Consider the following 21,490-nt stretch of genomic DNA (forward strand, 5'->3'; position numbering starts at 1 on the left):
CATACATTTACATAATTCATAATCATGAAGCTTGATATTAAAAATAACAACTCAAATAAATAATAAAGTCTAGATCAGCAGTCCAAATCTGAGGTGGTCCTTAAAGAAAATTTCACCATCTCAAGAAATGACTCTATAACCACATATGATCTCCCATTTTGACAAAAAAGGAAACTATTAAAACGTATAGGTAGTCTCTTTCTGAAAGTTAAAAAGAAGTGTTCTCAACCTAAGAAAATTGATGTAAAAGACTGTGGAGTTTCACTAAAGCAGGATTCATAAAAAAGTATATGAATGATCAATGTAGGACCCCTGTATTAGTGGCCAACTCATCAATTACATTAACATATATCAAGTAGCATTTGTCATTAACTGCCTACTTTTTGCAACTTAAGTACCAGGAGAACACTACAGATATCTAATGTTCAAACCAAAAAGTTAAGAAAGAAAATTCAAAATACACAGGTCAACTTAAAAAGTTGACAGAATTATCAGAAAAACAAAAGCCATCAAGCTAGTTTTTGAGTTTGGGATCAAACTATATATTTATTTCATATTGTTTCACCCTGAACACAACTAGTTCCTGCAGCATATGAATGGCAACTGAAGCTGGTATTCCGGATGTCATATTAGATACGGTATGTTATCGTAGAACCTTGATCGATTCTTTGTCAAATAGCTTTTCCTGTGTTTTTGCATGTCATGATTTTGTTTGATGATATAATATCTAGGATATATACTTTATAGAATCCTAAAGATTCTAAACTGCATCATGTTTTTTCTGTACTTGTTTTCCTTTTAGAATAATTAGCATTATAAATGATGACTAATAAAATTGCAAGATCATTTAACATATAGAAGAATAGGGAATTATCTTTACTTTGTTTCACCCCTTTGACTAGATAGTCTACAAATTTGATTTCAATAGAGGAAAAGGCCAGTGCATGAAGTACCCATCAAAGCATAAATAGATTCAACGAACACTAGTTAAACTATATGGTTTAGTTTAAAGCTTTGTTTTTGTTATGCATAACAAATCAATACAGCCTTTTAGCTTTCTTTCACGCTATAGCAGATTCTTTTAATCATTTTTTCATTACAAATTTGTTTTTACACCTGCAAAGTGCTATTTGAATGTGAAAATTATCAAGAAGAAAGAGGTCCAATTTTCATAATATTTACGGATCAAGGTGATTCTAGCTTTAAGAAACTCCAATTGCCATGTATGGAATTGGCCTTTCACTTTTTAGTTGATTCATAAGACAAAGCTAAATAAATCAAGCTTACTCTAAGACAACTCTCAGATCGTCACACAATTTCTCAAGTTATCAAAATCTTTTAAATTGATCTAGGAAAGACATTTATGCCTAGTCTGAAATAATAGTTTCTATGAATCTGGCCTCATTTAAAGTGAAAGAGAGCTATGATATGGTTTTTGTGTGTGTGTGTGTGCAATTTAATTTCATTACTAAAGTAAAAATGAGAGAAAATTGTGACTATAAGTACCTTTTTTCACGTCCAACTTTGGCACTCTGCCTTTATCAAATCTAATGTAAGTAAAATTTCTTCATGCAGAAAGGTCAAGCGGAAGACGTGTCCTTAACTACTGGACAGTTTGAAAAAACTGTCAATGAAGATATCTCTGTGGAATTGAAAAAATGCGAAAGTCATACAAGTGAAAATTCTGAAACTAACAAAGTCGTATCAGAAAACAAGCAAGTTTCAGATAGCACCAAGGTCGAAATCATAAAGAATGTAGTTGGCAAAAACTTTGGGAACTTAGAGGATGGAAGTTTTTTGACAGCACCCTCAGCTCCCATTGTTTGCAAAGAAGATGCTAGTAAACCAGAACGTTGTCTGGTTGACGAACCGAATTCATCTGAGAGAGAGATTTCGAAGAAAGCAAAGCATATGCAAGAAGGCCAAGAATTTGAGGTTTCACAAGAAGCAGCAAGAGACGGTGAATTAGTGGAAGAGAAAAACCAGGAGTCAGATTTTGATGAAAGAAATCATAATATTGGAACGAGTTTGCATGCTGTAGAAGTTGGAGAGACAGAGTTTGAGTTTGAACGAGAAGAAATCATGGAGGATAAGATTATTCTCGATCAAAATGTGAGTGTAATCTTGCATCAGCAGGATTCTGTTGATGAAGAAAGTACTGAAAAGGAGACAAAAGACTCGGAGAAAGATGAAAGAGAGAAAATGGAGGAAAGCCAACCAGAGCTAATTAATAAAGATGTTCCCAGCATATTAGAGGCTACGTCCGATCACAATAATGAGGTCTCAATTCATACCCCTGATTCGAGCTTAAGCAGAGATGATCAATCAGAAGAATATGCAGAAGAAAGGGAATTCAAAGGCATCGAGGAGGAAGACAAGTGCATTGATTTGGTGACTGAGAAGAGAGGGTCTAAAGTAACTTGTTCTAGTGAAGATATTGGCAATGAAGATGAGAAAGATCGTATAATGTGCGACAGTACTGGGGACGCCTCCATCTCAACCACAGGTTTAAGTCAAGAAAGTCAGAGTAATAAAGCTGGAGACCCTGTGAAGGACAAACTTGAAAAGATACTTGTGGCAGATGAAGTGGGTGAGCGAGATGCTGAAATTACAGAAGAGAAGCATAAAGAGGTTTCTGGAACACCATGCCAAGAGACAAACCAAGACGATAATGAAACAAGCAAACTAGAGAAAGATGAAAATCCAATTGAAAACGAATTGCAGGATAAGAGCAGCTCAGTTACTCTCTTTGATACAAAAGAAGAAGATATTAGCTCACGAGAATTAAGCGATGCAGAAATTCTTAAAGAGTACTCTGAAAGCAGGTCAGATTACATTGCCAAAGAGAGCAAAATCGAAGTTACAGAGCCAACTGGGGTCGTTGAGGAAACTGTTCTAGTCTGCACCACTCAACATGATCTTGACAGTTCATCCAGGAAACAAGAAGACATTCATGAACAAGGTGAGAAGCTGGATATAACAAAGGCTGCAGAAGAGGAGGCACAAGAAACAGAAGGATCCAATCTTGTAGCCACCGATGACTTTAATAGTACTGTCGAATGCGTCCAAGAAAAAATTACAGACTTGGATTCTAGAAATCATGGGGCTGAAGCAGAGGAGGCACAAGAAGCAGAGGTATCTGGTTCTGTGTTGGCCAAGGGTACCAGTACTGTCAAACTCATTCAAGCAGAAGAACTTACAGAATTGGATTCTACAAGGGATGAGGAGCACATAGACGATAGTTTGTTGCAGCAAAATAAACCAGAAGAAAAGAAGCTTCAAACAGACTTGAACGTGATTTCTGAGATTAACCATGCAGGTTTTGGTGGAGATTCTGCAACAATTGCCTCTGTCATCAAGGATGGAGAAACTGAAAACATTGAAGAAATCTTTGAGAACAAAGAGAAGGGAGAGGAACCAGACCCTACTTGCGAGTGCGAAACAGAGATTATGGTAATACATGTTTGGAACCTCTTCTTTCAGTTTCTAAAGCTTTTAAACTAAATGAAATTTATATAGTAAATCAGGTCCTTCTAAAAGTTTTATCTCTTGACATTACATTATACTTTTTTCTAACAAATAACTAACGGGTGCCTCTTCTTTCTAGCAGAATCCCTTGTCAATTCATTCAGATAATAAGATTCAAAGTACAGTAGCTGAATTCCTGATAAATGAAGCAGACAATTCACATGTACCATGTCTCTTGGTTGAACAAGCAGAAGTTCAAGAAAAGGTTGACAAAGCAGATCAAGAATCGCATGAAGAAGATTACAAAACAAACGAAACATCCAAAACAGATGAAAAGCCTTATGGAGATGAATCAGTCTATCAAGGCTTAGAGAAAGATAATTTGCAGCATACAACATCCGAGAGAACAGTGCAAACTAAAATAGAACTGGAAATAAGTGAAAGCACTGAGAAGCTTGAGGAGGATTGTGGATTGCACTCTAAAGGAAGCTTAGAGACAGAAGCTGCTAGAGAGGACATATCAGGGGAGGTGAAAAAGGAGACCGAATTTGTTGATGTGGACACACAAGAACTCACTACAAAAAGTAAGTTTTAGATTTTCTTTTCTCTATCTATCCAGTATAAGCATCTATGTTGTGACAAGAAAATGCAAACTTGTATCAAACTATAGGTCGAAGGCCAAAATATGCAAGTTGGGAAAATTGTTTTAGCTAATCAATAATTATAGTGTTTACCATTGGAAACAATAAGGAGAAATTTAAATATGGAGATTAAGAGTGGAAAATAGATAATATATTTTATGAGAATGTTATAATGTTTGGAGTTTATCAGAGAAGTAATGCATTTGCATATGATGCAGGTCATGAAACTGAAGAAGGTTCAATGTTAGATGACATTAAAGTCGACGACACAGTAAGAGAGATGACGGACAACCCAAGTGTTCAAGTGGAGATTCATGAGGATGAAGCCTTGACATCAAGAGGTGATGATGAGAGCCAAAAATCAGAAAGCAAAGGAAATGTTGATAAAGAACACATTGTTGATGATGTCAAATTTTCTATACCAGAAACAATCCAAGGTGAAACCAGTAAGAGAAATCAAGACACGGTAAAAGATGCAGAAAAGTTAAATGAAGAAGAATACACTGCAGAGATCAAAAAGGAAGGTCATACAGCTGCATTTTCACCAGAGAATGTGCAAGAAACATTAAAAGGATATGAAAATGAAGCAGAAATGTCCAAAAGAGAGGTTAGATTATGCAAAACATTATCAAACCAGCTTTGTATAATTGGAAAAGTTTAGACTTTTAGGTTAAGTCTAGTGACCAATTTGAAAATTATCTATTTTGCAGGTTGTTGAAGAGGGAGAAAGAATTGGAGCAGGTGAAAGCATTCCATGTGAAACAAGAAAGGACATTGAAATATTTGTTGATGCTTCATCAGTTAAGGAAGAAGGCAAAGACCTGGATCCCATTAAAGCTTTGATAAAGGAGAATAAAGTTGAGGGAAAATTCTCTACCAATGTTTTGAATGACAATGATAGCGATGAAGTCAAAGAATCAGAAAGACCACTAGAGCTAGCATCAAAATCTGAAGAAGATCATCAACAGGCTGTACAGAAAGATGAACCAGAAGAGAAATTTGAATGTTTGCTACAAGTGACACCTAATGAAATTGGGACAGAACCATCTAGTGAACATGCTAGAAATATAACCTGCGTAGAGGTATGACTTCTAAATTTTTTTAATATATTGGTTCCTTGTGAATCGTACTTGCATAATGTTCCCATGCTTCGGTAACTAGAAAAGAAAATGATTGAGCTTGAAAAGCTTATGGACTATAATTAGGTAGAGAATATCAAATAAAATTAACTATGCATTGCTGCATATTTCCAATTATAATTTTCTGGTTTCTTCATTAAATATCTAGTACATCAAAAGATGTAGTGAAGAAGATAAATTGTACTCTAACTAAACAATTTATTCTGCAGATCTTCGAGGAGTTAGAAACAACTGGAGCAAGTGACAGCATTCCATGTAAGACAAATGAAGATCCTGAAAACTTTGTTGTTGCCTCATCTGTGAAGCAAGAAGATCAACATGAAGTAGATAAAGAGCTAGATCCAGTGCACACCTTGGAAGAGGAGACTAAACACGATGACTCATTATCTACCAAATCAATGGAAGAAAATGAAGACAGAAGTTCAGATGTAGCATCAAAATGTGATACAGATCAACAACATGCTCTAAAGGAAGAAGAACCAATGAAGAAGCTTGCAGAATTGCTACTTGCAAGGCTTGAAGAAACTGAGAAAGAGCCAGCAAGTGAAGATGGTGAAAAGTTTGTAGTTGCCTTGTCAATGAAGCAAGAAGATCAACATGAAGTAGTTAAAGAGCTAGATCCAACAGAAATCTTGAAAGAAGAGACTAAGGTTGATGACACATTATCTACCACAACAGTGGAAGAAAATGAAGACAACAAAATCATCACTACAGACAAAAGCACAAATATAGCATCTAAAGATGATAAAGATCAACAGCATGCTTTGCAGAAAGACGAACCAAGGGAGAAGCTTGCAGAACTGCTATTCGCAATGCCGAAAGAAATTGAGACGGTGTCAGCAAGTGAAGATGCAAAAAAGTTTGTTGTTGCCAAATCATTGAAGCAAGAAGATCAACATGAAGTAGATACAGAGATTGATTCATTGGACACCTTAAAAGAGGAGACTAAAGTTGATGAGTCGTTATCTACCAAAGCAGTGGAAGAAGATGAAGACAGCAAAATAATGACTGTAGATAGAAGTACAAGTATAACATCAAAAGGTGAGATCAGTCAACAATATGCTCTACAAAAAGACGAACAAAGGGAGAAGCCTGAAGATTTGCTACTTGCAGCGGCCAAAGAAATTGAGACAGAACTTGCAAGTGAAGATCCTGAAAAGTTAGATGTTGCCTCATTAGTGAAACAAGAAGATCAACATGAAGTAGATAAGGAGCTAAATCCAGCAGAAGCCATAAAAGAGGAGACTAAAGTTGATGAATCATTATCTATCAATGCAGGAGAAGAAGATAAAGATAACAAAATCATGACTACAGACAGAAGTACAGATATAGCATCAAAATCTGACACAGATCAACAACATGCTCTACAGAAAGACGAACCAATGAAGAAGCTTGCAGAATTGCTACTTGCAAGGCTCGAAGAAACTGAGAAGCCAACAAGTGAAGATGCTGAAAACTTTGTAGTTGCCTTGTCAATGAAGCAAAAAGATCAACATGAAATAGACAAGGAGCTAGATCCAATGAATTCCATGAAAGAAGAGACTAAAGTTGATGACACACTGATTACCAAAGATTTGGAAGAAGAGGAAACCCACAAATTTATAACCACAGAAAGAAGTACAGATATAGCATCAAAAGGTGAAACAGATCAACACCCACTACAGTTTGACGAAAGAAGGGAGAAACTTGAAGATTTGTTACTTGTAACACCTGAAGAAAGTAAGACGGAGTCAGTTATTGAAGCAGCTACAAATGATACCTACATGGAAAGGGAAGGAATAACTGACAGCCATGAAGAAAGCTCAAAAACAGAAACCGAAGGAGAAAAGGCAAAGAAAAACGCTAATGATACAGAAGAAAAGGTATGATTAGACTAAAGTTTTATGTGTTTTAAATTTTTCTTCTTTTTCCTTTTGCGTTAGATAATTTTTTCCCACCATAACTTGTGTGATTAAAACACTCATAATACCACAAATAGTAGTCACTGTATCGAGCGATATCAGTCCATTGATGCTTCAAAAGATAGTTATAATGCCATGCAAAATTGGAAGTTGAAAAGCAGAGGAAACAAAACTTTACTTGAATGATCTCACATATGTGTTTCCACGTGTAGTCTAAACTTCATGCCCAACATACAAATTTTTGTTCCATATTGTACAAATATATCATTGGCCTTATTTTATATTATAACTAATCTTGTCACCCTATGTTTGTTGTGAAAAAATATGTAGCTAAATTTTTCAATATGGGATCAAAATATGTTGTCATAGCAATGATAGCATTATTTTTCTTTATTCTAATTCTATGTTTTATGGTTGTAAGATGAGTGGCACTAGTCCTACAAGATAATGTACCAAGAAAACAATTTTCACTTGTATTATACACTATTTTCAATTGGTGATGATTGGGAATACAGGTGCTCGAGACTACTAGTGCAAGCCAAGAAACCAGAGAACATGCATTAAGGGAGCTTGATGGTGATGAAGACTTGTACTCCAAGATTACTGAGACAGACACCAAAGAAACGCAGGTATAAATTATTTGAGAATGTAAAGCCTCTGAAAGAGAAAATAGCTAAATGATCTTTTAACCAAAACAATTATTTTTTGTCTTTCATTTAGGTAATAACTGGAGTGGAGACAACACCTATAAGTATAGAAATAAAAGAACAAAACTTTGACAAACAAAGCATTGCGAAACAAACTTCTTTATCTCTTCAAGAAGAAATGGTTGAGAAAAGTTCAAAAGAAAGTGAAAAGGTAATGAGGCTTTTGAGTGTATTTTCAGCTTGCTAATACATGTTTTTTGGTCACTAAGAATTATCTATAAAACAGGAACTCGCGATATTGGAGCTCCAAGAGCAAAATAAGGTGACAACATTGGTAGAGGAAATAAAAGCTGAAACCATAGAATGCAGTGTTAAACCAAATGAGGACTTTGATACTACAGATTCTCGTATTGAAGAAACAAGCATGAATGAGGCAGCAAGGGAACCAGATGACAAGAAGGAGGTCTTAAGTCATGATATTACTCTTGAAGAGAAGAGCTTGGCAACCAGTGTAGACGTTGAAGTACAGTCAGATTCTCCCTTATCAGAAATCTTGAGTGAAGAAAGACATGACAAGGAGGAGGAAAAAATTTATAATGGTGTTTCTAAAGAGGAGGGACTGGAAAACATAGAAACTGGTGTTATATTAGACAATGCAAATAGTGTTACCTGCTTGGAGATTGAAGCTATTCAGAACATTGAAGAAACCTCAAAGACGGAATTGAAAGAAGAAGAGGTGAAGAATTCAGATAGTACAATTGTCCCAGAAAAAGAGGTATGATTATAATATAAGTGTAATATATCAGTTTTAGCTTTTTATGGTGTGTTCTACTAAAGATTCCTGATAATATCTTCTGGGAAGCAAATGAAACTTATTATAGATTATGCATCTGCATTTTTTAAAAGTAAATATAGTTTGTGACCATCTGCAACTTAAAAGTTTTTTGTTACATTTTAGGCAAATATTTTTATACATACTACAAATGAAAATATAAATAATTAAAAAAAAATGGAACTCAAAATATGTAATGTTAGTTGCATTAATTTTCTTTCCTAATTTTCTTCAACCTATTGATATAACATTTGTTGTGAAGATGAAAATATAACAAATGAAATGTTAAACAATCATGAAATTGACATCAAGCCTAGTTCTCTTTCTAAAAAACTTAAGATTGACTAATCTAATTTGAAACTCATTTCGTAGATTGTTGAAGAGTTAGAAACAGCTAGAGCAAGTGAAAGTGCTCCATGCGAAACAAAGGATGATGTTGAAGAATTTGTTGGTGCCTCACTAGTGAATATAGAAGATGAGAAGGCAAATAATAAGGAGCTAGATCTAACGGATTCTTTAAAGGAGGAGAATAAAGTTGATGATACTAGTTCTACTAAAGTAGTGGAAGTCGAAGTTGAAAACAATGTTACAACCACGGAAAGAGGTATGAAAGTAGTATCATCAAGTGAAGAAGACAAAGAAGCACTGCAAAAAGATGAAGCAGTAGAAAAGCTTGATAATTTTCTACATGTTATGCATGAAGAAAGTGAGACACAACCAGCAAGTGAAGATGTTACAAGTGCTAGCTGTACGGAGGTGGAAGGATTAATTGAAGACAAAGAAGCACTGCAAAAAGATGAAGCAGTAGAAAAGCTTGATAATTTGCTACATGTTATGCATGAAGAAAGTGAGACACAACCAGCAAATGAAGATGTTACAAGTGTTAGTCGTACGGAGGTGGAAGGATCAATTGAAAACCTTAAGGAAACCTCAAAAGCAGAAGATGGTGTTAAAGGATTTGTTAGTGCCTCATTAGTGAATATAGATCATAAGGCAATTGATAAAGACCTAGATCTAGTGGATGTTTTGAAGGGGGAGAATAAAGTTGATGATACTTCTTCTGCCGAAGTAGTGGAAGTCAAAGTTGAAAACAATGTTACAACTACAGAAAGAGGTATAGAAGTAGCATTAACAAGTGAAGAAGATAAAGAAGCAGCTCAGAAAGATGGAGGAGGAGAAAAGCTTGATAATTTGCTACATGTTACGCATGAAAAAGGTGAGACACAACCAGCAAAGGAAGATATCACAAGTGTTACCTGTACAGAGGTGGAAGGAGTAATTGAAGATCTTAAAGAAACCTCAAAAACAGAAATCATGGAAGAAAAGGAGACCATGGATAATGCAATTGACACTGAGGTATGACTACTATAAATATAAATTATGTATACCTCGATGAAATGGTACTAATGTATTCATGATTGCATTTATTTTTCATTTTTCTGAATCTTTTTTCCTTATGGCACAAAATAATAGTACCATTTAATAATTTGTGCTGCCCAAAAAAAAAAAACAATGCTAAGAAAACTAAAAAAAGGAAAGTAAGATCCATTTAAACTATCATCTCCTTGTTATTGATTCTTTGAGTTTTATATATTTATCTTAGCTCTTATATTTGGAAACACTAATTTGTCACATAGGTGCTCGAGACTCCTAGTATGGGGCCAAAAACCAATGAACAGGCATTAAGAGAACTTGATAATGTCGAGGACTTGCACCCAAATCTTATTGATACAAAAACCACTAAAGAGTCCAAAGAAACTCAGGTTTGCTTTATTTGTGAATTTTAGCCCAACATAAGGTACATAGCTACACGTTTGATCTTCTAAATGTACTAAACATCTTGTTTCCTATATTGCTTTTAGGTAACTACTGAAGTGGAGACAGCACCTCCAAGTATGGAAAGAAATGAACAAATCTTATACGATCAGAGAACTACAGAACTCTCTTCTTCATCACTATTAGAAGAAAAAGAAGTGCTTGAGGAAAGCTCAAAGAATATAGACAAGGTACTGATGCATTTGAAAGTCCTTTCTATTACTTGATTTAATTTTTTTTTTTATTATTTTTGTCTACTAACAATTTTCCATAATACAGGGAGAAGACATGTGCCTTGCACTCAAAGAACAGAATGAAGTGACAGATTTGGTAGAGGATGTAAAAGCTAAAATCTTAGAGGACAGTGCAACGCCAACGGAAGAAAAAGTTGCAGGAGAAAACTCCCAGGAGACAAAACCTGTTGTACATGGATTTGACTCTATCTCAACTGAAATTCTCAACGACAAAACAAGCTTGAGGGAAGTAAAATCAGATAACGAAGACAAGGAGGTCATAAATCATGACAATGTCATTGAAGAGGAGAGGTTGGAAAACAATGTAGATGTTGAATCACAAGCAGTTTCTATATTGCCAAAAATTTTGCATGAAGAAGCAAAACCAGATATCGAGAAGCACGTCATTAGTTACAATGATGTTCCTGAAGAGGAAAACAATATAGAAACCAATGTGCAATCTGATTCTGTATCTTTTGGAACAGTGAGTGGAGAAACAACCTTGAAGGAAGGTCTGGATGATGATGAAGAAGAAGCCAAAAGTTATTATATTGCTCACTCAACTACAACTGCGAGTGAAGAAACAAGCCTGCAGGAAGTTAGGCTTGATAATAGTGAGCAAGTAAAAGGTTGTGAAACGGCTCCAGATGAGAATAATCTACCCAACAATGTTGATGTAAATGTGCAAGATGACTGTATTTCAAATAAAATTATGAATGAAGAAGCAAGTATGAATGAAGGTGAGCCCAATATGGAAGAGGATGTTAAAAGCTTTGATATTGCTCCTGAAGACAACAGATTGATAACTACTGTTACTAGTGAAGTACAATCTATATCTGATATAGAGAGTAAAGATTCATGCTTGAAGGAAGTCACACAAGAGCAAGAAGGGCATGTCAATGGTTCTAGCGTTGCTCTTCAAGAGAATATTCTACCCAGAAATGTCGATCTAGGTGTACAAGAAGGCTTTGTTTCAACTAAAATTGTGGATGAAAGAACAAGCTTGAAAGAAGACGAAGTCAATATGGAAGAGGATGTCAAAAGCTTTAACATTGCTCCTGAAGAGAAGTCTCCGGTGATCGTTGATACTAGTGAAGTGCAATATGTCTCTGTCTCGGATGAAATAGAGAGTGAAGATCCTTACTTGAAGGAATCCACACAAGAGCATGAAGAGCAGGTCAAAGGTTCCACTGCTATTCTTGAAGAGAATAGTCCACCCATCAATGTTTATCTATGTGTACAGGATGACTCTATTTCAAATAAAATTGGGAGTCAAGAAACAAGTTTGAAGGAAGACGAACCCAATATGGAAGAGGATGTCAAAAGCTTTGATATTGCTTCTGAAGAGAAGTGCTTGGTAACTGATGTTGCTAGTGAAGTACAAACTTTCTTTGTCTCAACTGATACAGAGAGTAGTGGTTCTTTCTTGAAGGAAACCATACAAGAAAAGGAAGAGCAACTCAATGATTCTAACAATGCTCTTGAAGAGAACAGTCCAGCCACCAATGTCGATTTAGATGTACAAGATGACTTTGTTGCAACTAAAATTGTGAAAGAAGGAACAAGCTTGAAGGAAGACAAACCCATCATGGAAAAAGATGTCAAAGACTTTGATATTTCTCCTGAAGAGAAGTGCTTGGTAACTACTCTTACTAGTGAAGTTCACTCTGTCCTTGGCTCAGCTGAAATAGAGAGTGAAGATTCTCATTTGAAGAAAGCCATACAAGAACATGGAGATCATGTCAATTGCTCCAACACTGCTCTTGAAGAGAATAGTCCACCTGGCAATGGAGTTGAACCAAATAAAGAAGAACATGGTATTACTCTTGAAGGGAAGAGCTTGGCATGCAATATTGAAGTACAATCAGATTCTCCCTCACCAGAAATCTTGAATGAAGAAAAAAAATTGAAAGAAGAACTTGATAACAAGGAGGAGGACAGAACTTATAATGATGTCCCTACAGAGAAGGGATTGGACAACATAGAAATTGGTGCGATATCTGACATTGCAAATAGTGTTGCATGTTTGGAAGTTGAAGTTGTTCAGAACCTTGAAGAAACCTCAAAGGCAGAAAAGAAAGAAGAAGAGGCAAAGAATCTGAATAGCACAACTGATCCAGAAAAAAACGAGGTATGCTTATAATATAAGTGTAATATATCAGTTTTAACTTTTTATGGGAAGCAAATGAAACTTATTATGAATTATGCATCTGCATTTTTCAAAAGTAAATATTGTTTGTGACCATCTACAACATAAGTTTTTTTTTTGTTACATTTTATGCAAATATTTTCATACATACTACAAATGAAAATATAAATAATTAAAAGAAAAACGGATCTCAAAATATGTAAGGATAGTTGCATTAATTTCTTTCCTAATTTTCTCCAATCTTTGGATATAACATTTGTTGTGTCGAAAAATAAAACAAATAAAATGTTAAGGATCATGAAATTCACATCAAGCCTAGTTCCCTTTCTAAAAAAACTCAAGATTGATTATCTAATTTGAAACTCACTTTTGGTAGATTGCAGAAGAGTTAAAAACAGCTAGAGCAAGTGAAAGTGTTCCATGCAACATAAAAGAGGATGTTGAAGGATTTGTTGGTGCCTCATTAGTGAATATAGAAGATCAAAAGGCAATTGATAAGAAACTAGATCCAGTGGATGCTTTAAAGGAGGAGAATAAAGTTGATGATAATTGCTCTACCAAATTAGTGGAAGTCGAAGTTGAAAACAATGTTACAGCCATGGAAAGAGATATGAATGTAGCATTAACAAGTGAAGAAGATAAAGAAGCAGCACAAAAAGATGAAGCAGGAGAAAAGCTTGATAATTTGCTACATGTTATGCATGAAGAAAGTGAGACACAATCAGCAAATGAAGATGTCACAAGTGTTACCTGTACGGAGGTGGAAGGAGTGATTGAAGACCTTAAAGAAACCTCAAATTCAGAAAACAGGGAAGATATTGAAGTGCAATCTAACTTTGTCTCGGCTGGAGTTGAAAGTGTGGTAGCTTGCTCGAAGGAAGTCAAACAAGATCATGAAAAGCATGTCAAAAGTTCTACTATTGCTAGTGAAGAAAAAGATTTGACAGAAAGTGTAGACATCGACTTACAACATGATTTTGTTTCAACTGAAATTGTGAATGTAGAAACAAGTGTGAAAGAATATGAACTAGGGGATAAAGAACTAGTCAAAACTACTGATATTATTCCTGAAAATGAGGGTTCAATAAGCAATGTAGATGTTGATGTTGTCTCAGGTGGAAATGAGAGTGGAAAAAATTTCTTCGATGAAAACAAAGCAAGGAACGAAGAAAACATCAAAACTTTTGGTGTAAACGAAGGTTTGGGAACTGAAGAAACGAGATTGAAGGAAGTTGATCAAGATGACGCAGTTGATCAAAATGACAAGGGGCAGGTAAACAATTTTGATGTTGCTCCTGAAGAGAAGGGTGTGGCAAGCAATGTTGGTGGCGATGTACAGAATAAGGAAAATTCGGATTTAGAAGACATCAAAGAGAAGATCCCAACAATAACAAGTGAATGTGTACAAAATATAGAAAAAGAAGTGAAAGAAATCACTCCTTTTGAGAAACTTCTTGATGGCTTGCCGAAGGATAACCTTCAAGATTCTTCTACAGTCCTGTCAAAAGAAACTGAGCCCATGATAACTGAAGCAAATGAGACACCAGAGGAAACAACTACAGATAAAACCGAATGTGAAATTGCAAAGCTGCCAATTACTGCACCAGCCCGAGAAGATGGGTTCTTGCAAAAGGAAGTTGACCGTACATTGGAGCCTTGTGATACTGAGCAGGAAGTTGCAAATGAAGACAGTCAAATGCAAATGGACCGAGAGCTGGATATTACCTCGGAGATTACCAGTGACAAAATCAATACTACATCAGAAGATGTAGTAATCGCAAAAAGGGAAGTCATTAAGGACCTAGAATCTCTACAAGAAAAAGAGCAATCAGTAAAGATTTTCAATGTGAAAGAGACTGGTGATTCCTCTGAAAGCAGCTTGAATACAGAAGGGGTACATACATTATTGGACTTGGAAGCAAATAACACAAGGACTGATGAACTTCCTAGAAACCAGGTTAGTTGCAACAATATTACATTCTTGTAATAAACATTTTAATTAAAATGATCATTTTTCTGATTCATTGTTTCCAACTCATATTACAAAAAAACTAGAGTAGTCATATGCTATTTATTGTAATTTCATCTCCTGTAAAAGCTATAGCCAATATTGTTCTCTACTCTCTTACTAATTTATCAGCATGGATCCAGAATCTTGAACCAGGTGACCTGAATGAGATGCTCTCATATACATTTGAATCAGTTCACAAAGATCAAGCTGAAGAAACACTTCCTTTGACAAAGAAGAGTGAAGTATTGGGAGAAAACACTGAAGACACAAAGGAGATAAGCAGGAAATTAGAGCCCACATTGATGGTTGATGATAATGTCAATGAAACACAAAGCACAGAAGAGATCATCACAACTAAGGTAAATTTTTGTCTTATTATAAGTTTAAGCACCTCCTGAAGTTTCCATTTGTTTTAACATTCTACATTTGATAAAAAGGTGCATGAGGGAATTTATAAAGCTAATAAAACTGAAAATACAAAGGAAGAAATCATTGATGGAAAGAGCAACCTAGAAGAATTTTATCCAGAACCCAATGATGATGAAAAAGTCTTCAAGGTCAGCTAAAATAAACATGAAAAACGTTTTGTGCTATGTTTAACTACATTTTTGTTATTAAATATTAATTTATATGACCATTTTATTAATTCAATGTTTTCTAACTTCTATTACAAAGAAGTTAATGTGGTTATATGCTATTTATGTAATTTCATCTCCTGTAAAAGATATAGCCAGTATTTGTCTGTTCACTTGCTAATTTATCAGCATGGATTCAGAATCTTGAACCAGGTGATCTGGATGAGATGCTTTTATATTCATCTGAATCAGTTCACAAAGATCAAACTGAAGAAACACTTACTTTGACAAAGAAGAGTGAAACATTGGGAGAACATTCTGAACACACAAAGGTGACAAGCAGGGAAGTAGAGCCCACATTGATGGTTGGCAATTATGTCGGTGAAACACAAAGCACAGATAAGATCATCACAACTGAGGTATGTATTTACCTTAAGAAAAGTTTAAGTGTCTCCTGAAGTGTCCCTTTGTTTTAACACTTTATATTTGATAAAAAGGTGCACGAGGGAGTTGATAAAGATATCAAAAGTGAAAAGACAAAGGAACAAATCATTGATGGAAAGAGCGACCTGCGAGAATTTCATCTAGAGTCCAATGAAGATGAAAGAGTCTTTAAGGTCAGCTACTATCATCATGAAAAACGTACTTATTTTTGTGCTTTGCTTAACTTAGCTACTTCTTGAAAGTTAACTATATTAACCAGAATCTTACTAAACAGGAGACATGCTCTGACCCAATAATCACTGAATTTCTCAAAGCTACAGACTCCAAAAAGAATACATCAAGTGTGGATTCGCACACAGAAGAAAACACTACCAAGAAAGATGAAACACTTGTCACAAACCCACCTGACGAAGAAAGCATAAACAGACAAACCTGCATTGCATTACCTGAAGAAAAGATTGAAGAGGAAATCAAAGAGGAAGTTGGTAATGGTTTGGACAAGAGTGACATTTTAACTGTCAAAAAGCCAATGGAAATGACAAGTATGGAGGAAGCTCAACAGGTTGATGGGCCGGCAAACGCATTTGATAATGAACCAGAAGAAAGGAATCTAGAGTTTCCCAAATCTGAGTGCTCTATACCAGACAAAGTGGAAACCATGAAACTTGAAGAAAGGTCCTACGACTTGGAGTCTCAGCATTCAAAACAAAAAGACATGGAGATAGAGGATATTGTGGAGGAGAATTTGAATGTAAATGATGTTGAAGAAGCCAAACTATACGCTGCCATTGGAGATGTAGATACAATTAAGCCAATCCTAGAAGGGGAAAATCTGGACACAGATAAAATTAGAGAAGATGAAATAAAAAATGGTCAGAGTCTTGAAGAAGGAATGCCAGAAGAGCAACTGCAAGCACCATCTTCTACATTACTTCCTAAGCACCAAAAACATGAAACAGAAATAGAAACCACCATCAAGACGAATGAAGATGTAATTACAGAATCTGACATGCAAAGTAGCGACTCCATTGAGGAAGAAACTCCCTTAACAAAAGGAGAACACAGTGTGCCAGAACCCCATGAGGTGGCTGAGGAAAGGCTAAGAACAGATGAAAGTAAAGAAGATATCAAAGCAGCTCCTGAAACATTGCCCGAGTATAATAATCAAGAAAGCACTCGAGCAGTTGGAGAAGATGAAGTCACATGCCCAATTTCAACAGAACAAGTTGAAGAAGTGTTGTCATCTGCATTACTTACAAAAGAGCCTGAACCTATAGCTACTGAAGCAGTCAAGAAGACAGAACAGGATAGCACGAGGGAGCTGGGAATTCTTGACAATGAGGTAAACGATTCATTGGCAAAAGATGGAGGAGAAGAGACATACTTGAAGAAAGAGCTTAAGGATTTCAAAGTTGAAGAAGAAATTGTAGAAATTCCAAGTACAGTGTTAAATGGAGATGAAAGCATTACCAACCAGGCCATCTCTGATGTGATATCAAATGATCAACTTCAAATACCATTGTCTGAGGAGCAAGAGAATGATACTACAACCACATTCAAGGATGCAGATGAAGAGGACAAAAAAGCATTGAATATTCTAGACAGTGAGGATATAAAAGACTCTCGTGCTCTAGAAACAGGGGAAGTGACATGCTTGCAGGAGAACCCCAGGGAGATCAAAATCGTGGATGTGATGGGTTCTAATGAAACTGAAGATAAAAACAAAGGTGCATCTCAAATAGTGCATGAAACTAATTTGAAGAGAACTGAAGCTCAACCGGAGGAAAAAATAATCAAATGCTCTGAAGAAATAGCGGAAGTGGAGCTTGTACAAGAAGAAAGCACAACAGTGGTGGAAGTGATCACAAAGGAAGATGAAGAGAAGTGTTCCCAAAAGGAGACCAGAGAGTTTTTAGTCTCTGTTTCAACAGTGGAAGAAATCACAGAATCTACTGAGAGAGAGTCGAAAGAAGATTCTCTAAACAAGGAAGTTATTAACAGAGAGATATCCAACGACCAACCTCTCCCAGTTGACAAAGATGAACTCATCACTGACCAGGCTGGCCCTGCTGGTATATCAACGGAGCAGCTTCAGAAATCATCTTCTTCTACTTTGATTCCCAACGAACACAAGCATGAGGCTGTGGCAATAGTCACCAATATTGAAGAAGATGAAGAGGTGTTGAAAGATTATGGAGTTAAAAAGACTGTTGAAGAGATATGCTTTGACAAGGAACAGCCTAAGAAGATTCAAGTCTCTGAATCTGAGTCTTGGATTCATGCTGGTGACGACATACAGGGAAGTTTAAATGAAGAGACTAAGAAAGAAAGCGAGACCCACAAGGAAGTGCCGAAAACAGAGCCACGAGAAACTGAAGAAGAGAAGGGAAATGCAGAACCAATAAGGGCAGCCATGGAAGCTCCCACTCTCGATATTGGTGAGCGTGAGATAGCTTCCGACTTCATCTCTGAAGGAACACAGAGCCATGAATCGCTCACCACTATTGAAAATGTTGAAATCTTTGAAAATCATCTCAAGTTAGCAACAACCGATTTGACCAATGAAGAAAATCAACGTGAGACCATTACTGAAGCAGAAAAAAACAAATCAAAGGTGATTTTAGACAAAGAGGTTAGTGACGGACAACTCTTTTTCTTTTCCTTATTCTATTCTTTTGTTTGCCCAAACACGCTGTTAGTTAAAATAGTTTAACGATTAATCTCATATGCAGGCATTAACAAGCATAGAACTTTCACACAAGAAAGAGAGTCTCATCGTTGAAGAAGCCCAAAGCACACATGAAACATGCAAAGACCAAACTCCAAAGGAAGCAGACAAAGCAGAGATCAGAGCAGAAAAAATCACAACCAGTGATAAGGATTCTCCACCAATTCTTCCAGAGTTAGTTAAAGAAACTTCACAGAGAGTGGAATCAAAAGACATAAAAACCAGAAACGAAACGTGGGCTGGTGATAGAGAAATCAAAGATGAGCAATGTGGAAAAGAAAAAGAAGCAGTGGTTTCGCTATCTGAACTCATACAAAGCTCAACAGAAGAAAAAACCCAAGTGGTCGAACACTTATCCAAAGAAAAGGAGCCAAAAAGCAGCAAAGAGGTAGAACACAGTCAAATCCATGAAGAAGATGATGAAGAAGAGGAGGAAGAACATGAAGATGAAGACCACCCAGATGCACCAATCCTAGTACATGCCTCAAAAGACATTGATGCCAAAGCTGCACGCAAGAAATCTCAAGGAATATTTTCAGGGGTTGGGTCAAAGGTGAAACACTCTATCTCCAAGGTCAAGAAAGTCATTACTGGCAAGTCTTCCCATTCCACCACCACCACCACCAAAACACAACCCAGCAGCAGTTAGAAAGCTCAGTTTGGGTTCCCAAAAATATTTATTATTTTCGTACATATATGGGTGATTCACAATTGTTTGATTAATGCTTTGAATAAGGTGAAAGAGGGTTGATTGTGTTTTTTTTATTATTATTGAGTGAGAGTGTGGTTTACCAGTTTTGCAGCTTGATTTTGAGTTTTGTTATTTTGTACAAAAACATCTGAAATGTTATATGGAGTTTGCTTAAAATACCTCGGATATATTTTTTTTGAAAGGGAACTAATAATATATCATATCCTTCTTCAACAATCCAAATATTTACAAAGTTAGTTGTTCTGTAAACATTCCTAGTGGATACAAGAATACCCAATAAAGCTTACTAAACTATATTACTACTTGAGAGTGTGAGTAATGCTACAGAGAAAGTCCCAATAATAATTAAGCATGTGATCAGCAGGTTTAACCAAATCCCATTTTCCAGTGCAGAATATTGCATATGCATCAGCTGCATACTTGCCAATACCATGCAACTGAGTGACATGGGTCCAGCCTTCTTCCAAATACTCCTGCGAGAAACGCTTTATCATCACAGCTCTCTTCCGAAACAGACCAAGAGGTTGTATAATCTTCTCTATCTCTCCTGAGCTAACCTCACTAGCAACTTTTGCATTGGGACACAAATTGAACAGATCTGATATAACCTGCTTTGCCTGAATACCAGTAGTCCGATTAAGAAGCATACAAATGACCAAAACCCTCCAAGGGTCATCCACATGATCCTCTTGGAGAAGACCAATATCAGAACGAGGAGGCTTCCATGTGTTATCACAACATTTCCTCTCGTACGCTACGCTTCTCTTCTCTGCAGCAGAAAGCAGAATGCTTTTCTTCTTTTTCTCTTTACCCAAACCCACAACAACCGGATCAACATCTTCTTCTTCTTCTTCTTGTGATTTCTCAAAGTAAGGGGACACCTTTATTGCTGTCTTCTTCTTCTTCTTATGCTTTTCCTCTTTCTTCAAATGAGCAACCACCTGAAAAGCCAACTTTGAAGCCAACTCATAATAGGTCTTCTGAGAAACCAACTGAGAATAAACCAGTTGAGAACAAGTTACCACCTTTAATGCTTCATTCTTCTTGTTCAAATTCTCTGTTTCTGGGTCTTCCTTCAATCTTTTCTTCTCTTGATCTTTCTCAAAATAGGGTGAAATCACTCGTTCTTGCACCACCTTCTTCTTCTTCCTTTTCCTTTTCCTTTTCTTGTTCAACACGATCATTTTTGTGTTTTCATCGTCGTTTGTGAAATAGGGAGAAACCACGCGCCATTTGTGATCGGAGTTGGGTTGTTGAAACGGTGTCGTTCTATCCGAGCGGTGCTTTGTCTTTTCATTCACTGCCACTGCTGCTACTAATTCCATTTTGTTCCCAATACTTCGGATATATAAATACATATATATAACCAAATAAATAATATGCATAACAATTTATGCAAAGAAGAAAGTGGAATTGTAAAATTCATATGAGATCTGTTTAAGAAAAAGGTTTTGCATTCCAACCAGAGAAATCGGAGAAGAAAGAGAGCTTACCACTGACGACGTTGCTTTACTGGTTGTTGAATATTTTGGGGGCAAGTGAGAAAATTGAGTACAACTCAAACTCCATTGACATTCGGGCTCCAAGTTTCATCTCCAGGAGGATGGAGGGTGCTCTTTTTCCCTTTTTTTTTTTTTTTCAAAGTCCTTCGCGTCTGTCGCCATTACGCACCAAATCGTGTCGAGAGGAGGAGTGGTCAATGGTCAATGGTCAATGGTCAGAGAAGCAATCAAAGCAACACCGTTTAATGACTGTGATCACCGTTTTACCCTTTTTACTTGCTCAGCATTTTCTTTTTTTATATAATATTTATCAAAATAATCAGTAAAAAAAATTATTAAAAAATAAGAGTACAAATAGGATAAATTGTTGTATTTATAGTAGCTTTTTTCGTTTTTTTTTCTTTTGAAATTGTAGTAGCTCTTTTCTGAAAATAAATTTTTTGATAATATTTTTCGATAAACTGTTATCCTATCTTCCAAGTTCCAGTACATTAAATCTTCATCAATATGTAAACATAGTACTATATTCAATTCATAACAATACCCAAGTAATAGTATATCGATGCTGTTATCATAGAATAACCCGTACAAAAAGGTTTTTGCATATTCGTTTAGAAATTCTTAAAAGTTAAAAAAGACTATTACACATTAAGCCGCAATTTTTCTAAACTTTATGAAAAGACAATTGTTATT

At 36.0% G+C, this 21,490-nt stretch overlaps 2 protein-coding genes across 2 annotated transcripts; one reads left to right on the forward strand and one right to left on the reverse strand.

Moving 5' to 3' along the window:
- Positions 1–280: 280 nt before the first annotated feature.
- Positions 281–20,942, forward strand: LOC115700547 (uncharacterized). Its single transcript, XM_030628108.2, has 20 exons — positions 281–638; positions 1,576–3,453; positions 3,611–4,052; positions 4,328–4,716; positions 4,820–5,191; positions 5,458–7,110; positions 7,665–7,778; positions 7,870–8,007; positions 8,083–8,571; positions 9,001–9,984; positions 10,266–10,391; positions 10,491–10,634; positions 10,723–12,807; positions 13,202–14,782; positions 14,977–15,195; positions 15,274–15,393; positions 15,612–15,830; positions 15,909–16,028; positions 16,130–18,487; positions 18,588–20,942. The coding sequence occupies exons 1-20, from the start codon at positions 597–599 to the stop codon at positions 19,230–19,232; spliced, it is 14,118 nt and encodes a 4,705-aa protein (XP_030483968.2). The 5' UTR covers positions 281–596; the 3' UTR covers positions 19,233–20,942.
- Positions 18,832–20,627, reverse strand: LOC115700548 (methyl-CpG-binding domain protein 4-like protein). The gene is made up of 2 exons (XM_030628111.2): positions 20,321–20,627; positions 18,832–20,236 (listed from the first exon to the last, which is right to left on the reverse strand). Exons 1-2 carry the CDS (start codon positions 20,618–20,620, stop codon positions 19,595–19,597), a joined length of 942 nt encoding a protein of 313 aa, XP_030483971.2. The 5' UTR covers positions 20,621–20,627; the 3' UTR covers positions 18,832–19,594.
- Positions 20,943–21,490: the final 548 nt, after the last annotated feature.

Source organism: Cannabis sativa, chromosome 8 (assembly GCF_029168945.1).
Source record: "Cannabis sativa cultivar Pink pepper isolate KNU-18-1 chromosome 8, ASM2916894v1, whole genome shotgun sequence".
Classification (NCBI taxonomy): domain Eukaryota; kingdom Viridiplantae; phylum Streptophyta; class Magnoliopsida; order Rosales; family Cannabaceae; genus Cannabis; species Cannabis sativa.